This window comes from Mustela nigripes, chromosome 17 (genome assembly GCF_022355385.1).
Source record: "Mustela nigripes isolate SB6536 chromosome 17, MUSNIG.SB6536, whole genome shotgun sequence".
Classification (NCBI taxonomy): domain Eukaryota; kingdom Metazoa; phylum Chordata; class Mammalia; order Carnivora; family Mustelidae; genus Mustela; species Mustela nigripes.
The window spans coordinates 43,145,382-43,159,189 of record NC_081573.1 but is presented as its reverse complement, the minus strand read 5'-3'; the positions used below and the strand labels follow the sequence as shown (position 1 = coordinate 43,159,189).

Sequence of the window (13,808 nt, the reverse complement as noted above, 5' to 3'; positions counted from 1 at the left end):
GGACACTGAAAAACGTGCAGATAAATAAATGAGATTTGTAATCTTTTGTCTTCTAAGGACACATGCCTCAGGCCAGTTGTAGAATAGCTAAATGGCTGCTTTAGGAAGGTCTGCCTAAAGACACGAATGACCAGAGACATAAAGCCATCCAGGGTCAGCCATATTGCCTGCACCAAAGAGGCAGTGGGGCCACCTGCTGGAACGTCTGGGCACTGCTCTGGCTGCTTGGTCCTCTACCCTATCCTTGACGTCCTTTGAGCTAGGTCTACGGCAGGACCACAATCTTTTTCTCCAGCTTCTGTGGTGGGAAGAGGAAATTTCTCATTATCTCATCCAGCTCTTCAAGGGCCAACTGGGCATGGAGCTTGGCCACATCATCAGGCTCCAAGCGCACCACGTGTTTCAGCAGGTGGTAGAGATCCTTGAGGACATCCCTCAGCACCTGTATGAAAGAAACAGGGTCATGACTGACTACTGTGCCAGAATTTCTCAGAACAACCCTAACTTTTGCCTGAGAAGTTCTGAGAGGAAACTCACAGTCTTCCTGAAGATTATACATGGCCTCCTCTATGGAAGGAGGGGTAGCTGTACTGAGACAGGCTTCCTTTTGGGCTTCTCATGACCCCTGACACCTCACTACATATGTCTTGGGAGCTGCTACTCCCTTTGATCTCCAGGCCAAAGTAGAGATTCCAGGCCCGTTCGTTCCCTCCCAAAATCAGGATCACAGACAGGTCTTGGTGCCCAGATAGGGTTACCCCTAGAGCAAAATTACCAGCATCTTCCTCTCAGGCTCCCACAAAGCTCTCTGCAGACACCCATCTGTGGACATCTATCTTATGAGACCCAGAAGGTTATCTCTTCAATAAGCATGTCTTTCATTGTCACCGTTTTAAAATTTTCCATCCCAGTTCCATTTCCATGCCCTTCCTTAAGTCACTGTAATGTTTTTTGTTTTTTGTTTTTTTTTTTTTTTTTTGCAGTTGCAACGTTGCAACAGGAAACAAGGGAGGGCTGTGTAGATAGAGCCATAGAGACACACCCATCTTTCCCATCCAGTGCTCTCATCTTGGGCTCTGGTATGGAACTGGTAGGGTGCCAAAGCACCTACTCCCAGGAGCTCCTAATTTCCTCCCAAATCCTCCTGGCTTTGGAGTTACAACTTTTAACAGGAAACAGCTTTCAAACAAACAGGTGAACTCAGAGGTAGGGGCCTTAGGGATCATCTAGCCAAACTAGAGACTGAAGCCACCAGGTCATGGGTGTCGTGTGACTTGTCTTCAGCTCCCTGTGAAATTACTTCTGGTCTAGGGCTCTTTGCCTGAAAAGCTACTACTTTTGGATCAGGTACTGTAGGAGGTATTTTTCATATATTATCCAACTTTTATGCGAGTCATATAAAGACATTAGCCCCATTTTACAGATGAAAATATAGAAGATTAGAGGGTTACATAACATCCACAAATTACTCAGCTAAAAAAACGGGGGAGCCAGATTTTAAACATCCAGACTCTGTGTTGTTTGTTTATTTTTACTGAAAAGGTAATACAGTACAAAAAAGTACATGTTAAAAAATAAGTCTCGGGGAGGGCTGCCTGGGTGGATCGGTTGGTGTAGAGTCTGATTCTTGATCTTAGCTCAGGTCTCCATCTCAGGGCCTCCTGTTCTAGCCCTGTGTTGGACTCTACATTGGGAGTGAAGCCTACTCAAAAAAAAATTCTCAGGCACCTGGGTGGCTCAATCCTGCTTCTCCCTCTCACACTCTCCCTGCTTGTGTTCCCTCTCTCGCTGTGTCATTGTCAAACAAACAAACAAATACATAAAACCTAAAAAAACCCAACCAAACAAACCCCCCCCCCCCCCAAAAACAAAGTCTCTCTTCTACTCCAGGCTCTTAGTTTCCTTTCTCAGAGGGTATCATGTGAGTTCACATAACGGAGAAATGTTCTAGATATTTTTAAGCATATGTATGTATGTGCCTTTCCCCCCTTTAAAACCACAGAACTGTATTTTATGTTATTATATGCCATCATCCCAGCTGACTTATTCTATTTTGAAGATCTTTTGTATAACTGGCACATAGAGAAATACTTTTAAAAAAAAATGGCTGCAGAGGCGCCTGGGTGGCTCAGTGGGTTAAGCCTCTGCCTTTGGCTCGGGTCGTGATCTCAGGGTCCTGGGATCGAGCCCCATATCGGGCTCTCTGTTCATTGGGGGGTCTGCTCCCCCCCCACCCCACCGCCTGCCTCTCTGCCTACTTGTGACCTCTCTCTCTCTGTGTGTCAAATAAATAAATAAATAAATCTTGAAAAAATGGCTGCATAGGACGAAAGTCACACAATTGATTTTTCTGCCAATGAAACTCATTTTTTTATTTTTGATATTAAAAATATTGCTGCAATAAACACTCTGTTACCTAAGTCTTTGCAGACATGAACAAGTGTATCTATAGGACCAATATCTAGAAATGGAATCTTTGGGTCAGAAGGTGATCCACACATAAAATTGTGACAAAGGTAGCCAGAGAGTTGCAATAATTTACATTTCCACGTCACACTAAATTCGCATCAGTGCTGTGTACTGTTAATTGTTTATCTTTGCTTATCCGCTAAATGAAAAATAGCATCATGCTGTTTTAAATTTACATATAATAAACTCTATTTTATTCTGGTATGTGTAACTGAACTTTACCTTACTGATTTGTAAGAGCTCTTTGTATATAAAAAAAAGGTCTATTATTTAAGTTGAAAATATTATTATTTGTCATAGTTGGCATTTTTTCTTTGTGAAATCTTTTTCCAGTGGAGAAATCTACATTTTAATTTAATTTCATTTTTAGTTTTTTTATTTTTTTAGATTTCATTTATTTATTTGACAGACAGAAATCACAAGTAGGCAGAGGCAGGCAGGCAGAGAGAGGGAGGGAAGCAGGTTCCCCGCTGAGCAGAGAGCCTGATGCGGGCCTCGATTCCAGGACCCTGAGATCATGACCTGAGCCGAAGGCAGAGGCGTTAAGCCACTGAGCCACCCAGGGGCCCCTATTTTTTTTTTTAAAGATTTTATTTATTTATTCGACAGAGGGAGAGAGATCATAGGTAGGCAGAGAGGTAGGCAGAGAGAGAGGGGAAAGCAGGCTTGATCCCAGGACCCTGAGATCATGACCTGAGCTGAAGGCAGAGGCTTAACTCACTGCGCCACGCAGGCACCCCCAAATCTGCATTTTTGATGTAGTTAAATTAATTGGTTTTTCCTTTATGGTTTCTGGATTTTGTATCTTGCTTGGAAGAGGATCTATAATCTTAACTACTATGCTATGCTGTATTGCTTCTATTTATTAACAACGCCACCTAACATGAACCAAGTTGGATTTATGTCACTATATGCAAGCATCTCTGACAATAATTGGTCCAAAAGGTCTCTAAAACTTTTCCTCTCACCACTTTGTTTTATTTAGTTATTTTAGGATTGTTTCATTTATTTTATTTTATTTTTTTAAAGTAGGTTCCATGCCCGACGTGGGGCTTGAACTGATGACCCTGAGAGCAAGACTCACATGCTCTTCTACTGACTGAGCCAGCCAGGGACTCCTCTCTGTACTTTGGAACTTCAAGCAATGGCCATACCCTGAAGTCTATGCAATGTATAATTTCCAAAAAGGAGGAAGACCAGAAAAAAAGAAATAGGAAAATGTAGACATTCAATGATTTTTTTCACTTTTGTGAAATCCATGTAAAAAATATATATATATATAATAGCCCATGTACTATCAACATGGACTGTCTCTGAAGAAAAATATATATTACGAAACTGGCTGCTTGGGGCGCCTGGGTGGCTCAGGTTAAGCGTCTGCCTTCAGTTCAGGTCGTGATCCCAGGGTCCAAGGACTGAGCCCAACATCAGGCTCTTTGCTCAGTGGAGTCTGCTTCTCCCTCGGCCTCGGCCTGCTTATACTGTCTCCCTGTCAAATAAATAAATAAAATCTTAAAACAAACAAATAAACAAAACTGGCTGCCTCCAGGGAAGGTAACTGGAGAGGGAAATGGGGGGAATTATATGCCCTTGTCCCTTTTTAATACTGTATTTTATGAAAATATTTACCTACTAAAAAATAAATAAAGCTTTTTACTTCACTGAATTAACTACTAGGCAAAGGTTTTTGTTTTGTCTTGTTTTTAAAGATTTTCTTTATTTATTTGACAGAGAGAGACACCGAGAGAGAGGGAACACAAGCAGGAGGAGTGGGAGAGGGAGAGGCTGGCTTTCCGCTGGCCATGGAGCCGGATGCAGGGCTCGGTCCCAGGACTGTGAGATCATGACCTGAGCCAAAAGACGGATGCTTAACAACTGAGCCACCCAGGCACCCCTAGGCAAAGGTTTTCCAGAACACCATTTGATAAGTAGAAGAGATAAATAGCCTGATCTTAAAGGCTTACTGTCTGGTAGGGAAGGTAAGTCATACACAGAAATAAAGATTACAGAACAAAATACAGTAAGTGTCCTAACAGCACAGAGAGTATAAAGAAAGGTCATAGGAAACGTGTCACATTTTAGGAACAGGAAGTGGACTGGAGATGGTGAGCAGAAATGACAGGAACTCATGCTACTCCTGGCCAGTTTCTCACTCAATGAAAACTAAAAATTCTAAGAACATCTTTTTTTTCCCCCACCTTAAAGATTTATTTATTTATTTATTTATTTGACAGAGAGGGAGAGAGAGATCACAAATAGGCAGAGAGGCAGGCAGAGAGAGAGGAGGAAGCAGGCTCCCTGCTGAGCAGACAGCCTGATGTGGGGCTTGATCCCAGGACCCTGGGATCATGACCTGAGCTGAAGGCAGAGGCTTCAACCCACTGAGCCACCCAGGCACCCCAAGTTCAATGATCTTATATTTGTATTTAAAACTGGCACTGCACAATATAAAGATGAAGTATATAATTTGTGCTAATAATTTCACATCTAAAATTTTCTCTACTTCGGGTACCTGGGTGGCTCAGTTGGTCAAGTATCTGCTTTCAGCTCAGGTCTTGATCTCAGGGTCCTGGGACTGAGTCCTGCACTGGGCTCCCTGCTCAGTGGGGAGCATTTCCACCATCTGCTGCTCTCCCTGCTTGTGTTCTCTCTTTCTCTGTCTATTAAATAAAAGCTTAAAAAAAAAATTCTCTACTTAGAACATTAACAGCAAGTAATACAAAAATGACAAGTTGAGGGAGAGACAAATGGTGAAAGAAAGGAAAAAAACTTGTGGGGGGAGTAGGGGGATGCTATCCTCACTGCCCTTTGGTAACCTCTCTTTCCTTGAGGCTGGCAGTGTGAATAGAAGAGATGATTCCCGAAAGACGATGACTCCTAGAGCTAGTGCCTCATGATTACTCACTCATCCAATAATCATTATTAAGGGCCTGCTTCGTGCCCAGGCAGTGTGCTGGTGATAAAAGGATGAATAATGCACGAACCCTACCCTCTGGCAGCTACGGCCTAGCAGGGAGAGGGAGGAAGAGAGAGGAGAGAGAGAGAAAGAGAGAGAGACACACACACACCCCGGACACTATGATCTCTCTAACGATAAGCTCCACACTTCCGTGGAAGCAAAGGAAGTGATTTCTGCCTGTGGAGGTGGGCGGAGGGAGAGCGTTCCCCACCCTGTGAAAGGGATTTCAGTCTTTTATTTGTAGCCAAAGGGTGGCTGGCACCATGGAGCGGTTTGGAGAAACTCTAGCAAGTCCCTGCAACCTTAAGCCACCTCAAATAAATGCAAATTCGAAGCAAACCTGGCTTGCTTATTATGGGGCTAAAAGACAAGTCTCCTGACATCCGGTCCAATGGCGTTCAGTCCAAAGTGTCTCTTTTTTTTTTTTTTTTTTTAAAGATTTTATTTATTTATTTGTCAGAGAGAGGGAGAGAGAGTGAGCACAGGCAGACAGAATGGCAGGCAGAGGCAGAGGGAGAAGCAGGCTCCCTGCCGAGCAAGGAGCCCGATGTGGGACTCGATCCCAGGACGCTGGGATCATGACTTGAGCTGAAGGCAGCCGCTTAACCAACTGAGCCAGCCAGGTATCCCCCAAAGTGTCTCTTACAGAGAAATTCTAGAGTTCCCACTGTTTATTACAAGGTCATCTTTTTTCTTCTTCTTCTAGAGGAATCTATCTCCTACTCAGAAATATCTTTGAGAATTTTTGCCAGAGCCTCCTAACATTCAAAATAAGGTTAGCTTTTACTTGTTAAAGAGGGAGGTTCTAAGGCATTCTCTTCTGCTAAGGTACACGGCTCCTTCCTGGTGTGGGCAGGAATTTTCCCCTTGGCACTGCCGTGTCCTTAAAATAACAATAATGCTTGTGCAAACACCACTTCATACTTGAGGAGCGCTGAGCTCCTTGTTATCAGTTACCGGATCTCCTTTTTTGGGTAACTGTTAGGCAAAGGCTCCTTCTTAATTAATGGGTCTATTTTAGCAACCCATCCTGGAAAGGCTTCTTCCCAATCCTTGTAACACTGGGGATCCCACACATGACAAGGACTTCCTCTGGACTCCCCAAGGATCAAAGCTTCCTGCCAGCCGGGGATTGTCACCAAATCCCACGGATCAGGGGTTGAATACAAGGAGAGTTCAAAGGTAAAGCTACTCACAGGAGCCACTGTGGTGGGCAGGATATAGGCAATCCCATGGAGGAAACCTTTCATTAAGAATTCAACACACCTGCTCTTCATCCTCCCCACCCCCCCCCCCCCCGCCCTCCACATCGAGGCCCAAGGACTCCCAGGAAACGCAGAGGGGGTACAGGTGGGGGTGGGTGCATTTCATCCAGAGGAGATCTGGCTTAGCTTTTTGTAGCTGATGGTTCAAAGAAACATTTCCACCATCCGAGAAGTTCTTAGGCCAGGATATCTTAAGCAAGTACTGAGATGCTTAGTTTGAAAAGTCTCTGGAAAAGAACTGATGCCTGGAGAGGAAGGGGGAGGATAGGAGAGAGGGGTGTGTGTGTGTGTGTGTGTGTGTGTGTGTGTGTGTGTGTGTGTGTTGCAGAACCACTTTTACAAAGAGAACTTAGGTGGATGAAACTGCTAGTCTTCTGTTATCATGTGGGATCGATAAGACACAACACAAATGGTCCCAAGTAAGACATTTACAGAAATACAAGCTCTGCAAAGATGCTATCTAGCAGAGGATTTTCCATCTATAATTTCTTAATATTGAAGGGAAAAATGGGTCGCTAAATACAAAAGGATACAATAGTTAAACGCTAGCATACAATAACTGTACTGAGAGCTTCATCTTCCCACAGACCCAACATGTGAGGCAAAAAAAAGAAAAGATCAGAAGGAAAGAGAGCTCAATTCCGCCCAATCCCATCCCTCACCTCTCGTGGCTCCTTTGTGGCTAATAAATATTGGGCACGAGGACAGAAACAGGGAAGTTAGACACTGAAATAAAAGGGAGGGGCAGACAGGAGAATGGGGGGGCGGAGACTGGAGTTAGTGGTGGGAAACGGCCTGGCAAAAAGATTCTCTAGACTGGCGCCCAGAAGAGGAGGACACCCCAGAATCCGACTAGTTCTGTTTATAACATGCTAGAATAAAAGATCTGGTGTAGTAAGAATCTGTCAGGAAGTCACAGGCCAACTACTAAGGGTCCTCATTTTGACCACTGTCCCTCAGTGTTAAGACCAGTGACTGACTTGGTGGCTAAGGGACGTGAGAGTGGACAGATGGGACTCAAGTAGAGAGAGCCAAGGATCATCAACAGAGCACAACTCAGCCACCTTTTCCCAAAGCGTGTGCAGGAGGCTTTGCTGGACACTCTGGGTAGCAAGGACCTTGGCCCGTCCTTGAGGAGCTCACCTCCAGAGCAGGGAGACTGACGAGCAGAGCTGAACCTAATGGCCCGGAGGCAGGCGAACTGGGCGAGGCGAATCATGGTGCTCGCTCGCAATCACTAGCGGGGGAATCTGGAGCAAACGACCTCAGCTCTCAGAACCTCAATGATCTCAACTGTAAAATGGAGGAACACTGCCGCCTTTTAAGGATGTTGTAAAGAATGAGAGTTAATGTCTATAAAGATCCAAGCACAGAGACTGGCATGTGGTGAGTGCTAAATAAGTGGGGGGTTGTCGGTCTCCCCATAAGTACTGTAATCTCTGTGTCATTGCTACTCTTCTCTCAGTGAGGCCGAGGACAGAGCCCGGCATGGAGCAGCTCTGCTGTGTACTAAATTTTGGACAAGTAAATGAATGAATGTGTAATAACGATAGCTAAATCTTACATAAAAGCTGTTCCGTGCCAGGTATGGTTCTAGGCATATTCTCTAGGCGCTCACTCACTCCTCACAACACCACAACGAGAGAGGTACCATCATTATTTCTAGCTGCCCCGGTCGCACAGGTAGTAAAGGGCAGAGCCCGGATTCAGACCCAGGCAGCCTCACTTGGAGCCAATGTTCTTTAGGAGCCACTATGCTATTCTGCCTCTTGAAGGGGTATATTACCCTTTGTCAAAGTGGGAAGCAGAAGGCACACTGCCTACCTTACAAGCTGACTGTGGGATCAAAAGAGGTAACGCGTGTGAGGGTGTACTCTGCTATGATAAGCCAAGGGGTGTATAATTCAAAGTATTGTTGGTATTATTATTCCAACACTGAAATAATTGGGGTTACCACCATGGGGCCAAGAAGACGAGAGGAAAGGTACGCCTCTGAAAATGAAAGAGAGTAGAGTCCCATGGAAAGGTGTCAGGAAGATGAATAAGTGGAAAGGAATTAGAAGAAAAGGTGTAAGACGAGGTAAAGAGATTTAACGCAGTCTGAGTGCAGAAGTCAGGGCCAGCAGTGGTCCCGGACGTCTGGGAACACTGAGCATGCGATTTCATAGAGCTGGGGGCACCGGAAAGAACTCTGTGGAGCAAGCAGACAGGAGCCAGGCTCCGAGGTCTAGGATGTGAGCAACCTCTCTAAGATCATGGGCAGGAAAAAAATACATGGGAGAAGCATCATGGAGGTAGACAATTTGGACCTCATCCGGGGAGCTCTGGCCTGAAGAGGAATACGTGCTTTACTGATAAAACCCAAACCTTCACTTTGATGGGTGTGTGACAAAGAAATTAGGGCTGATTCAAACAGAAAGTCTGGGCTTTTGAGACGCCTCACTGAAAGCGAGGGAAAGGTTGGCAAAGAAAGACAGGATTACTAAAGACTAAGAGATTTCTATCCATGCCTGACAGAGAATCTCAAACATGCTGAAGTTCAGGGTAGAATTATTATTAACTGGAGGTTACTGAGCTTTTCAAAACCCTTTTATTTCCAAGGTATTTTTTTCTGCCAGAGCTAGAGATAAATGGCATTTTTACTCTTTCTGGATCATGTCTGGCTCTTAAATGGGGAGGGTCTCTCGAGTGCAAATTGGAGAAGGTGTGGGATGCAGATGCAGGGAATACCAGCATGATTTTCAGTGAAGAACAAGAAGAAAAACTGTAACCGGTCAAGTGCCAAAAATGCTACAGGTACAAACACAGGTTGGCAGCTGAGGGACAAAGACCAAGCCGGCCAGCACGGTTAACCCCTGGGAGGGGTGACAGCTCAGGAGTCCTAAACAGAAAGCAGGTGGCTGGACTTAGCTACACAACTGGACGCTCCTAGGCTCGCTGAAGCCGCAGCACGCCGTGCAAGGGTTCGATGGGCCAGAGCGGAGCGCCCACAGCGGCTGCCCCTTGCTCGCAGCTGCAGGGCCGGGAGCACCACTGATGGCGCGCGAGGAGCAACCGCCGCAGTGTCTTTCAGAACGTCTTTAAATAGCAACCTGAGGAAGGCAGCAGCCTTCCTTCACCCCCACAGGCACGGAAATAGAACAAAGAAGGCAGGAAAAATGGCCGGAGTGTGTGCAAAGGCAGCGGGCCATCGCTTGTGGAGATTGGGAGCTTTGTCCATAAAAGGTGATTAGCTTTCAAACTGTACTCTGTGACCTCGTGTGGGGAAAGGGCTCTGCTTTCCTGGCCCTGGAGGCTCTCTGTGCAGGCACCCTGCTGAGGGAACCCTTGGCCTGTCCCCTCCCGGCGCCTAACGCCTCCCGCGTGGGATCAGACCGGGCCTGCAGAAGACTCACTATGGTCACTGAGTGTTTACTACATTCCAGTCACTGTGCTAAGCCTTTCACATACATTATCTCATTTAATCCTCTGAGGTAGATGTTATTAGGCCCAGTTTATGAGTTAGGGGAGAGGAGGGGCGCCTGGTGGCTCAGTCGGTTGGACATCCGACTCCTGATCTCAGCTCGGGTCTTGATCTCCGAGTCTTGAGCTCAAGCCCTGCACTGGGCTCCAATGTGGAGCCTACTTAAACAAAAAATCAAACAAACAAATTAGGGAAAGGGGTTTTAGGGGGAGGTTCAGTGATTTGCTCAAGGACACAGCTAGAATTCAAACCCACGTCTGTGAAGTCTCACTCTGCAAACTCTGCTTTTAAACTTGTGCAGTTACTGGGCGCCTGGGTGGCTCAGTGGGTTAAGCCGCTGCCTTCGGCTCAGGTCATGATCTCAGGGTCCTGGGATCGAGTCCCACATCGGGCTCTCTGCTCAGCGGGGAGCCTGCTTCCCTCTCTCTCTCTCTGCCTGCCTCTCCATCTACTTGTGATTTCTCTCTGGCAAATAAATAAATAAAATCTTTAAAAAAAAAAAAATAAACTTGTGCAGTTACTAGCAAAACCAATATGCAAGAGGTGGCTGTGGAGAAAATATGACCTTTTCCCCACACCATCAACATTGTTTATCTGGACGGAGCCCGGGCAGGGAGGGGGCCGAGCTGTAACTGGGCTCCTGGCTGGCAGTGAGGTTTGGCTTTTCTTTGGGGCACCAGTTTGCTTTAAGGCATCCTGCACCACTCCAGGTTCAGCCAGGTCACCCAGCTTCAGGACCAGCTTGAGTCGCCCAGAGGGGAAGGACAGACCACTCTCTTGAGGGCGTCTGCTCAAGGGAATTCTAGGTTCTGTGCAAAATGTGTCAGGAAGAAAAGGTTAGAGAACTAGACCAAAGGCCAGAGAAAACCAGTCGGAGACACACAGAGGCACTGGTGGGTTTTGCTTTATGTACTAATAATATATATGGCGTGGACTAGACCAGAAAAAGGAACCCCTGCCATCCACATCGAAGCATGGCTACAAAGCCCAGACTTTGCCTCCGCACAACACCATCATTCTAGTGTAGAGATTCTCCACCCTTGCTGCACAGTACCGTCCCCTGGAGAATGTTTAACATGGCTGGGCCCCCGCCTCACACCTAAGAATCAGAATCAGAGGGGCTGGGACTCAGGACTTTCAAAAAAAGTTTTAATTTGTTTTTATGATTTTTATGCTCTCCACTCTAATAAGCAGCCAGGATGCAGGAGTGTGGGAGGTTAGGAAAAAAACACTGGGTAGGAGATTAAGAGTTATGCCACAGTTTCGAAAGTAACAACATTGCCTGGGAAAAATCTAAGTGCCAGGAACAAGGGTGACGTGAGTTGGATATAACCTATTACACTTCTTGGAATTTTCTTAACTATCAACAATCAGGTTTTTATGTTCCAGAAAGGGAATCCGGTCAGAATCATTTTAAGATTTTATTTTTAAGGGACGCCCTAGGTGGCTCAGTCAGTGAAGAGTCTGCCTTCGGTTCAGGTCATGATCCTAGATTCCTGGGATTGAGACCCATATTGGGCTCCTTGCTTGGCAAGGAGCCTGCTTCTGCCTCTCCCTCTGCCTGCCTCTCCCCCTGCTTGTGCGCTTGCTCTCTCTGATAAATAAAAATCTTAAAAAAAGAAAAAAAAAGATTTTATTTTTAAGTCATCTCTATACCTAATATGGAACTCAAACCCACAACTCTGAGATCAAGAGTTGCACGTTCCAGTGACTGAGCCAGCCAGGCGTCCATCAAAATCATTTTTGATCCACGAACTGGCACTGCATATTTTCTCCAAAATATTTTAAAACTTTGTTCTTAAACATGTGTATACGAAGTGTGATTCTGAAGGAAGAGAAAGTTGTAAGCTATCAACATGCGTTAAGAAAATGAAAGGCTAAAATAAATGCAGCTGCCTCTGTTCCTGGCTTGGCTAGAATTATGGCAGAAACCTCTGCCCAGACGGGAGGAATTAAGGGAAATACAAATGTTAGAATTTTGACAGATACACACATACACTGCTATATATATATAGTACATAGATAGTATATCTATGGTGTGTGTGTATGTGTGTATGTGCACATGCACGTGTGTGTGTGTGTGTGTGTGTGTGTGTGTGTGTGTGTGAAGAAGCCAAGTTTTGAAATGCAGAAGGTTCTGGCTGCACATCAGCATTCATCCTGTCACTCTGCTTCAGGACTCCTTCTCCCCGCTGATCTGGGGACAGCAAGTTTGCAACCAACTGCGATGAAAACGTTAGGCGTTTCTAAATAAAGGGAGGTAAAATTCCCTTGAAGTCCCTCGAACTTGTTTGGACAACTTCTGCTCTTGGGAAACATGAACACCGGAAGAGCTTGGAAATCCCAGAATTTTCAGGTTAAGATCTAGGAAATCTATTTATCACAAAGGCAGATACAAAGGGATGAGGAGATGTGTTCCCTGCCTCTCGGAGAAAAGATTTCGTGCACTCTCTCAACACACATTCATTAAGCACTTACTTTGTGCAAAGCACCGTCTGAGATTTGAGGAATAGAAAAGTGAATGGAACAAGTAGTCAAATTCACAGAGACAGAGAGGATGGTGGTTGCCAGGGGCCGAGGGAGAGGAAAACGGAGAGCTTGTGTTTAATGGGTGCAGAGTTTCAGTTTCGCAAGATGAAAAGAGTTCCGAGGATGGGTGGCAGTGCTGGAGTGTGAATATATTTAAAGCTACTGAACTGTATACTTAAAAATGGTTAAGATGGTAAATTCTGTCTTATGTATCTTTTACCACAATTAAAAGAAACTAGTGTTTAGCGTGTTCAGGGACTCACAATCCCCTGGTGACATGAGACATGAACAAATTATTACGATATCTACTCTAGCCCGGAGCTGATATGTGGAGTGCTGCAGAGCCTGAAGAAGGGATTATTATTATTATTATTATTTAAAGATTTACTTATTTTTTTAAGAAAGAGAGAGAGAGAGAGACAAGTGTGATTTGGGGTAGGGGGTGGATGGGACAGAGGGAGAGAAAGTCTTAAGCAGACTCCTCGCTGAGTGAAGGGCATGCCCGGGCTCCATCTCACGACCTGTGAGATCATGACCTGAGCCGAAACCAAGGGCTGGCCGCTTAACTGAAAAGGAAAGGCTTTCCACAGAGTATAGAATTTAAATAGAGTCCAAAAGGATGAATAAAAGCTTATCAGATGGACAGCTGAGGGGAAAAGAAGGCATTCGAGGCATAAGAAATAGTAGGGACTGCTCAGCAGGGAGCCAGCTTCTCCCTCTCCCTCCGCTCTCCTCCCACTGCCCCCCCCCGCCCCGACTCATGTGCATGCCTGCTCTCTCTCTCTCTCAAGTAAGTAAAGAAAATCTTTAATTAAAAAAAAAAAAAAAAGAAATAGTAGGGATAAAGATACGGAGGCAATAAACAGTATGCAGGGGGTTTAGGGTTGGCGCGAGGCTGTCAGGGCGTTTGAGAAGGAAGGAAGAGGAAGAGATAGAAGTCGGGGGGATCCAAGACATAAAGAGCTTCGTGCGAAGGAACCTGCTCTTTAGCTCATGGACCAGGGTAAAAAAGTTCGCTGGGGACTGGACCTCAGCAGATGTGCATTTTGGAAGACCTCTCCAGCTGTAGTTCCTCTACTGTGCCGACTGACCGAGTACCTGTCAACCCTGGAGAATTACAGAG

The 13,808-nt window shown here is 45.5% G+C and overlaps 1 protein-coding gene across 1 annotated transcript in view; it reads right to left on the bottom strand.

Annotated features, from left to right (window-relative positions):
* Nucleotides 1-16: 16 nt before the first annotated feature.
* TANGO6 (transport and golgi organization 6 homolog) overlaps nt 17-13,808 on the bottom strand; it is a 184,316-nt gene continuing 170,524 nt past the window's right edge. Inside the window, exon 18 of the mRNA XM_059382416.1 lies at nt 17-442. Coding sequence (XP_059238399.1) covers nt 266-442 — 177 coding nt within the window. The 3' untranslated portion in view covers nt 17-265. The remainder of the gene's footprint in view (nt 443-13,808) is intronic.